An 8,166-nucleotide genomic window follows, 5' to 3' on the forward strand; every position below is an offset into this window, starting at 1 on the left:
GGGAGAAAAGGGCAGAGGACAACCTTTAATTTTTGGGGCAAACTTCCTTTCTTGCTTCTCCGAACTTGGTTATACTTTCTGCCCCAAGAGTCCACAAAAAAAGCCTCACATTTTCCCTGTCTTTTCTTTCCCAGGACATCGATGGCCAAGCCCTTCTGTTGCTGACACTGCCCACGGTGCAGGAGTGCATGGAGCTGAAGCTCGGTCCAGCCATCAAACTGTGCCACCAGATCGAGCGAGTAAAAGTTGCATTCTATGCACAATATGCCAACTGACTGCACTTCTCCACTTCTTTCTGTCCTTCCTCTTGTTCCCTCTGTTTTTTAACATTTCAACCTGTTCAAGGGATGTTTTTTTCCCCATATCCCTTTTCTTTTCCAATAACGCGCCGAATTGGAAGCACTGGGAATTAATCTGAAGGGGGAAAAAAACCCAAACGTAAAGGAGAACTAGCAACAAATGGAACTAATTCTTCTGTACTTGTAAAGCACACCGAGAGACTACTGGCACCCCTCCTCAGGAGCCTCACCAACCTGTCACCCAGTGGTGCAGGGCCAGCACGGATCAGATGGTTTGTCGTCCTTAAAACAAACCTACTCGTGGCAGACACATCCCCAGGGAGAAGGGTCAGACACTTCCAGATGGCGATGGTTTGTCTAAGCCAATTTCTGAACATGAACATTTATTTTGGCCAACTCTTGGCACACTTCTTTCATATTGAAATGTAAGTGATTGTTTGTAGCATTACCTGGGGTTTACTGCAAATTTGATCCTGGTGATCAATGGGCTTTGTTTTCTCCCGCCTCTCCAGTTTTACAAAAGGACAAAGTGTTATACCACTCATCAGCTGTGTTATTCCTGAGTGATTTGTGAAACAGAACTCAACCCATGGTCTCTACAGGATCAGACAAAGATGCAGCAAACTGGTAGGGGTGACACAAGACCTGGTGGCACATCCTGAGCCACGCTGGCTCTGCACAATAAGCTGAATGTCTCTGTGATGGGATCTGTACAATGCTCCATTCTTGTACAGGAACATGAAAGCTTTCATAGTCAAGCCCATCCTTTTAAATACAAGTCAGTTCAAAGACCTGACTTTGAGCCCCACAGGGTGAAAAAAAAAGGCTGTTCAGATTTAATGATGAGATTGTTGAGGGAATGCTGGTTTCATCTGCACCTTCATGAATCTGGTTGCAGAGTGGGAGTAAAAAGCATCAGTCTTTTCAGGCTGTGTAACCACAGTGTTTAAGATCCAGTCAAACATGGTCTATATTTAATGACTGGACCTGGTACTTAGTGCTGTGTTTTAATTGACAAGGTGGTGATCACTCAGAGGTTGGACTCAATAATCTTGAAGGTATTTTCCAACCTTAATGGTTCTACGTTTCTTTATAAAGCTCCCAGAGTGTCCAGTGCCACCCTGGCTAGTGAAACTGGGGGCTGGCTTCATGCCAAGCAGGGTAAAACACCAGAGAGAGTGAGGAAATGGGTTGGACACCCTGGGTTTCTGGTTTTATCCCATTTACTTCGCAGGGATATATGACCCCACTAGTCACACCTGTTGAGCATGAATTTTCTTTAACTCAACAGAGGTTGGTGGCATCACAGTGATGAGAAGTTCTCCCAAAAAACCAAACTAAGATCATGTCAGAATTTTGCTCTAACTTTAAGGTGCAAATGAATCCCACCCTCCAAAAGTGGTTCATGCTGTTTTAGCCTGTTTTCATAGGAAACCACTGTCACTGGCACACTTTTGTTCTTACGCCATAAACAGTCCCCTGTTCCCTGGCCTCAGGGAAATCAGCTTGGAAATTATACACAGGTCTGTTACAGTGCCCTAATGCCAAAGCCCACTCAGTGACAACCTCTTCAGAAAGAAATGTCACTTCTAGCCCTAAATCTGAAGCCAATGCCTATGGCCAGATAACCCTCACCTCAAGCACATCCCGTATGGAGGCAGCAGACTTGGATTCGAGGGTCCTGCTGACCATCCTGTGCTCAGAAGAACTTGCTGACCAACACCAGGCTGAAGCTACTGCATTCTCCCTCATCAGTTTTCTTTCTTAAATTCTCTGGAGTGAAGGGGGAACCTTCAGAAATAAATGTTCTGGACTACATTGGAATCTGCCCCAGAGAATATGTTAAGAAGTATTGACTCTGTTTGTCGTGTATCTGAATTTCCTGATTTGCCACTGAGGAATGTGATGGATGCAACTGCTGCAGGGTGGGCCAGATCCTTCCAACTCTTGAGATTTCACAGAATTTTTTTTACATGGGAGATCAGCTGTTGCTTTGTACTGAAGGTCTTGTTCAAGTTTTAGCCAACTCAAGGGAGTAGCAGTTGCCTCTGCATCAAATGGTGGTTTTTTGTTTCTCAGAAATCCAGGAATAAGTTTCTGTAGTGAGGCAGACATTAAAAAACTGGGTTTCAGACTGGATTTCCTACTGACAGTAGCAGAGAAATGTGTCAATGCAACTGGTTTGATAAGCACTTTGGATCCCTCTCAGGGTCCCCTAAAAATGTTGCTCCTTGTTTCATCTCTGAAGACAAAAGGATTGGAGCCAGCAAAATGAGAGCACAGCTGAGAAGATCAGGGAGGGTGCTTCTCCCAGAATCTCCTTCCTTCAGCCCAGTCCTGGTGTTACATCTGTCAGCAGGAGAGAATTCTGTCAGGAGAACTGGCGTGTGAGGACATTTCAAGGAAGGGAAGCAGAATGGCTGTTTGTTAAACAGCATCCCAGCACCGATCCTTTACTTGCCACATCCACCTTCTTCAGAGCATCCTTTGCTGCTCCAATGTTCTTGGAGTTTCTTGCCTCTGGGATTTGTCAAGAGACATTTAACGCTTTCTGGGACACGTTGCAAAAATGTCATTTTTTTTCTCCATCAGCCTTGTGACTGTAGATATTCCTGTGGCAGCTAATTACTCATGGAGGCAAAACTCGGGAGCAGACAGACACAGACTCTGAGAGCAACCAGCTCTGATGTTGGCTGAGTAGGGAATGGGTGAAGCATTGAGCCGAGAACATGGGAATCTTTACTGATTGTTCAGGGAAGCGAAATCATATTTAAAACTCACCTATTAAACAACAAAAAAAAGAGTTCTAATTTTATCTTGCGCCGCTCTTTTATTTCCTCAGGTTTCTTTGTCCTCACAATTTGTCTTTCAGTTCATTGCTCTTCAGTGTCACCTTGTTTATCACTCTCTGTCCTTTCAGAGAAGCTGATAACCTGAAATCTTTATGTTAAAGTTACCTTGGGTGGTAAATGCTTTATTATTTCTTTTTAGTCTGCAGGTTGGGAAGAAATGTGGGATTGGGGTACTTCTGTCTGTTGCACTCATGGCTTTCAAGAAAAGCTGGAGCTGAGTTTCTTGGGCAGTTTCTTACACAAGTGGAAAGTGGATGGTGTGTAGTTTAGCTGGACAAGTATACTTGGATTGAGCAGAGATCAGAAGGAACTAATTACTCTTGCCTGGACTTCATTTCAATTCTGGAACATTAGTAAGGCTTTGGAGTAATGTACTTCAAAGGAAATGAGGGAAAACTGATCTTTCTAGGGTAAAATATCACTTTACTTTGCAATATAGAAGTATAAACCACTGAAAGTGTGGGGTTTTTTGGTCCAGACCTGGTTCTAAGTTAAATTTTCAGAGCTGGTGCAACTTCACAGATACACTAATATTAGACAGTGGTGAAGCCACATCTTCTCCCCTCCCTGTTCTGAATTTGGCATCCAGGCCTGAAGTTTATTGTGTTATCAGCTGCTAAAGGCCACAGCTGTGAAGTGCTGAACTGAAGATTATCCAAGGTCATTGCCCAGGGCTGGAGAGCAACTCTGCTGTTCTTCTTGGGCTGTTGGATGCTGAACTGCAGCACATTCACACAGACCACTTTGCTCCCACAAGGGTGTGCAGGCACCTGTTACTGCTCTCTCTTCACAGGGCCAAGGATGGTCATTTCTGGAAGAAGAGCAGGGGGTTGAAGTGTGTGTGGTACCTACCCATCCTCATCTGCACTGGCTCCTTTCGAGCTTGCACTGTCAGGTTGAACAGATCCGTGGGCAGGTCCCTGCTCCATTCCCAGTCCTTTCAGCACTTGACAGAATCAGCCAATTCCCAGTTTTCAGGCCCAAAGCACTTGTCCCTGAAATTGGATTAAAGCATTAACTTAGGGAATGTCCATGATTCCCTGGCTGGCTGTCCTGACTTCCTCCTGCTCTTGTGGATGCTCCTCTCCTACCCTGAGGAAAAATGCTCTCTTTGGTTTCAGGGCACTTTTTCCTTTTTCAACCCCAAAACACAGCTCCCATCCACACTCCCATTTTTTTCCTCAATGCCAGGAAGACTAAACCGTGGCTTTTTCTACCTCTCAGAGGCGTGATGGCCTCTCAGCTCTGAGAAGGATTTCAGGGTCTCCAGCTCCACCGTGTTAACCACATGCCGTAACCCTTGATAGTTTGGTCCTGTGGGGTGCAGAAACCTCCTAAAAATGCTGGGTTCCCTCAGGAAACACCAAAATCCAGGCTGATGGTTGCACACCCTGTCCTTAGTGAAGCATCTTGCAGATGCACATCCTAGCTGAGATGGCCTGACCCATTGCCAGAGGTATTTGGATGTCTGTTAGGATTTGCAAAGTTTCTCAGTAAGTTAGACACCTAAAGCCCCTTTAATATTTCACTGTGGGCAAACAGCCAATTTGCCTTAATGTGGAGAGTCACCATTCCTTGGCTTTAACCTTCAGCCTTTTGCAGTCCCCAGTCCTGGGGTTTGGAGCAAACACCAGCTCTGCTTTTTGAAGACAAACCAGGCAGTGCTGGGCTACCATGATCGACATTTAGTCACATGAAAAGCCTGCCTTGGTCTTTGCAGGGCACAAAATTGAATGTGGCAGAGCTGCTGTGCCACCTAAGTGTTTTAGAAGCTCTGTACAATCAGGCCACTTCAAATACTTTTTGCTTTTCTGGTGCAGTGCGTCTGGAAAACGATGAACTCAAGACTGTTCCTCTCATTTCCAAATTCAAGTGCCAAAAGAGAAGAACATGCTGCAACTGAACACTATTAAAACCAGCTTTATTACACGTGGATAAATTTAGTCTCAAGGGCTCCATTTTGGTGCTAAGATACGTCACACTCTATTTTCCATTGATTGGGATTACAAAGCTGATTCCCTTCTCCAGGAAATATTTTTCTGTAATCTGCAATGTCTTGAACATTAGGATTTCTTTTTTTTAAACTTGTGACTGTACACTTTTTAGCTCAGATACACTCAACAAATACCCCCTCCCCCCAATCCTGTGAGTTTTGGAGACATTTTATACAGTATATTTATGTAAAAACTCTTTCAAAATGTGGATGCATGTATATTTTCCCCTCAGTAATATTATTCATCACATCAGCTGACCCAAAACTAAAGGAATCTGTTACTCAGGATTTGATCCAGAAATAACTGAGGTTAGTATTAGGGCCCTCAGAAATGGGTGGGCTGTGGGACCAAGTCTTCACCAATTTTTTTCACTTAGAATTCAAAAAACCTGCACTTAATTATCAGAAAATTGAAATGCCTCCTGCTCCTAGTAGGCAGGATTCAGCTGCAATCTGCCAGACTTCACAAGAGAGGGCTTGTGTCCTTAGGTGCTCATGAACTCCCAATAAAGGAGCTTTTAATATTCTCATTTATGCTTTGGTACAATACCCCAGCAAGAAGTATAAATGATCTTAATGGCTGCCTATAGAATATGAGCCAGTCATCAAAGATGAGGGTTTTACAGCCCAGCAGTCCTTTAAATGTCAGCTGTCCTGCAGAAGAGTGGTTTTGCAGTGGTTTGGTGCCATGCATGGGAATTCTCTCGCAGGGGACACGTGAACTGCACAAACCCAACATGGGTCGTAGTTTTAAATGCTTGTGGCCTTTCTTTCTTTTAGTCTTTTATGTTAATTTTTGCAATGAAGAAGGTAGGTCTTGGTGACTGCCAAGGATGTGGGAGAGGGGAGGGTGGGATTTAGGAAGGAGAGAGGTATCTTTGTGGAGAGGGACCTCTCACAACAGAGAAGCACAGCTGGGGCCCATGAGCGTTGTTCCTGGAAGCTTTTCTTTTTCACAGCAAAGATGTTTTGAGTCCCTAGAGGGGCCAGGTGAGAGGAAGGAAAGAAGCTGGCTATAGACACAGAGCTACAATGCTGAAAGGTTCATATTTTGTTTTCCCAGTGGAGATGCAGAAATTTGGTTCAGATGTCTCCAGGCTCCTTAGCTGGATAGTAGGGAAAATCAACCTTGCTTCCTTGTACCTGACTCCTGAGTGTCTTCTGGGTTTTGGGGGCTGAAGAACCTCCTCTTGCACCTTTCAGACCTCCATAGGAGATACTGGGCTAACATCCGAGCTCTGTCCCATAGGAAGAGGTGACAGTGCCCTGATTTCAGGTTGTGGGTCTACAAAATACTCTGTGTTAGGATGTAACAGGATGAAAATGCTCATTCCCAAGGCACCCTACCTGCTTGTGGTTGCTCCAGTCTCACTGGGGATTATGGACATATAAATGTTCATAATTTATACATTATAAATAAATGTATGCATCAAATTTCCCAATCCCTGTTCTGCCAAACCTGGTCAGGATGTGCCAACACGTGCAGTTATTCCAGCAGCCTTCACCTGTGTGGTCCAACAGAGGTGAAAGTCTGAAGTGCAGGCTTTGAGGGGAGTTGAGTGTTTTCATGTGCCATGGTAGGACAAGGCAAGCACTTAAACCCTCCTGTTTCTTACGGAATGCTAGAAATTTGCTCCACAACCAGCAGTTTATGGTCCTTTCGTGGTGATGCACGTTGGAAACCCTTGAATTGTTTTGAATTCCAGTTTGTACTGAAAGTCTTACTTACAATTTGTGTACATAAATCCCTTTGGTGTGTTACAAATATGTATGTGTGTGTATATATATGTATATATAAGTGTGTGTATATGTATGTGTATATATATATATACATATAAATCAATCAATGCTGGTGTTTTTACTTTTTAAAGTTCACAGGGCAAAGGGCATGTTGTTAGTTTGCTGTAAGATTCTATTCTGTATATATGTTTTCATGTAAATAAGTGAAAATCTATATTCAGAGTTATATTTTAATTTTTATTCAGAATTAAATAAATCCCCTTTTTACTTGAAACAGTTGTAAGCTACGTTGTTAATAAAGTAAGAATAAACCATCTGTCTCTCCAGCGTAGTTTTTTGTTTAACTGGGCTGTATTTTGATGTATCTGTGTGCTCTGCATAGTCCACACAAAGGCCTGATGAATGTGCCCAAGCTGCCTGGACCAGAGTCTTCCCTCACTAAACCCCCAGACCTCCAGGGAGGTACAGCACAGAGTCCCTGGCTCAGCACTCCATAAATGCCAAGCCTCAGGGTTTGGGTTTATGTGCCTGCAAGTTCTTCCCAGAAGCAGTACGGGAGAACATGAAACAAGAATGATGGCGGGTGAAGAAACAAAAAATTATCTAAAGACCTTTTGGGAGAGTGATAGGGATCAGGGTGAAAGACAGGAATGAAGGTGATGCAACGAGCAACAGGCAAAGAAGGGTTTAGGGACAGAGGAGCTGATGGTGGCACTACAAGTATTACAGCAGGGCCACAGCACATGGAGTAGAGACACAAAATACAACTTCTCCAGGTACACAGCAGCCACTGAAGGTGGGCAAAGCCATCCTGCAGTGGTGGAAAAGAGCAGTTTGTGTATTCCAAAGGGTGAGCTGCAGAGATGTTGACATGTTTTGTGAAACACAACCTTGTGTTTCTTACATGTCTCAACATTTTCTCTGCAGTCACAGGACGCATCGAGGATGCACTGAGGAGCTTAAGTTCCAGCTTTGGAAGTCATCTCTCTTCTCAGACCTCTCAGTGGCATCCTGAGTCCTGCTGTGAAGGACTCTGTTGGGCCTGCTCGGCTACCAAGCACTTTTCATTGATCTCATCACCCCCCACCCTGTCCCCCAGTGAAAGTGGAGTGGTGCACAGCCCGACAGCATCCATTGGTGGGTGCATGGGAGAAAGTGAGCACAGAATTAGATGACAAGAACTTGGATGACCCTTGTTTTGTTTTGTTTTTCCTCCATCAGTACCATTCTTGTGGATACAACAGAAGGGGAGAAACAAAATTGCTCCTTCCATCTTCCTCTA

The 8,166-nt window shown here is 44.2% G+C and overlaps 1 protein-coding gene across 3 annotated transcripts in view; it reads left to right on the top strand.

Moving 5' to 3' along the window:
* The window catches only part of SFMBT2 (Scm-like with four mbt domains 2), a 116,081-nt gene extending 108,883 nt beyond the window's left edge, over positions 1–7,198 (top strand). For all 3 annotated transcript variants that reach the window (XM_017807858.1, XM_017807857.1, XM_017807859.1), the window contains one exon: positions 135–7,198. In XM_017807858.1, the coding sequence (XP_017663347.1) occupies positions 135–275 (141 nt within the window). In that variant the 3' untranslated portion in view covers positions 276–7,198. The remainder of the gene's footprint in view (positions 1–134) is intronic.
* The last annotated feature ends 968 nt before the right edge of the window (positions 7,199–8,166 follow it).

This window comes from Lepidothrix coronata, unplaced genomic scaffold (genome assembly GCF_001604755.1).
Source record: "Lepidothrix coronata isolate B3197 unplaced genomic scaffold, Lepidothrix_coronata-1.0 Scaffold20, whole genome shotgun sequence".
Classification (NCBI taxonomy): domain Eukaryota; kingdom Metazoa; phylum Chordata; class Aves; order Passeriformes; family Pipridae; genus Lepidothrix; species Lepidothrix coronata.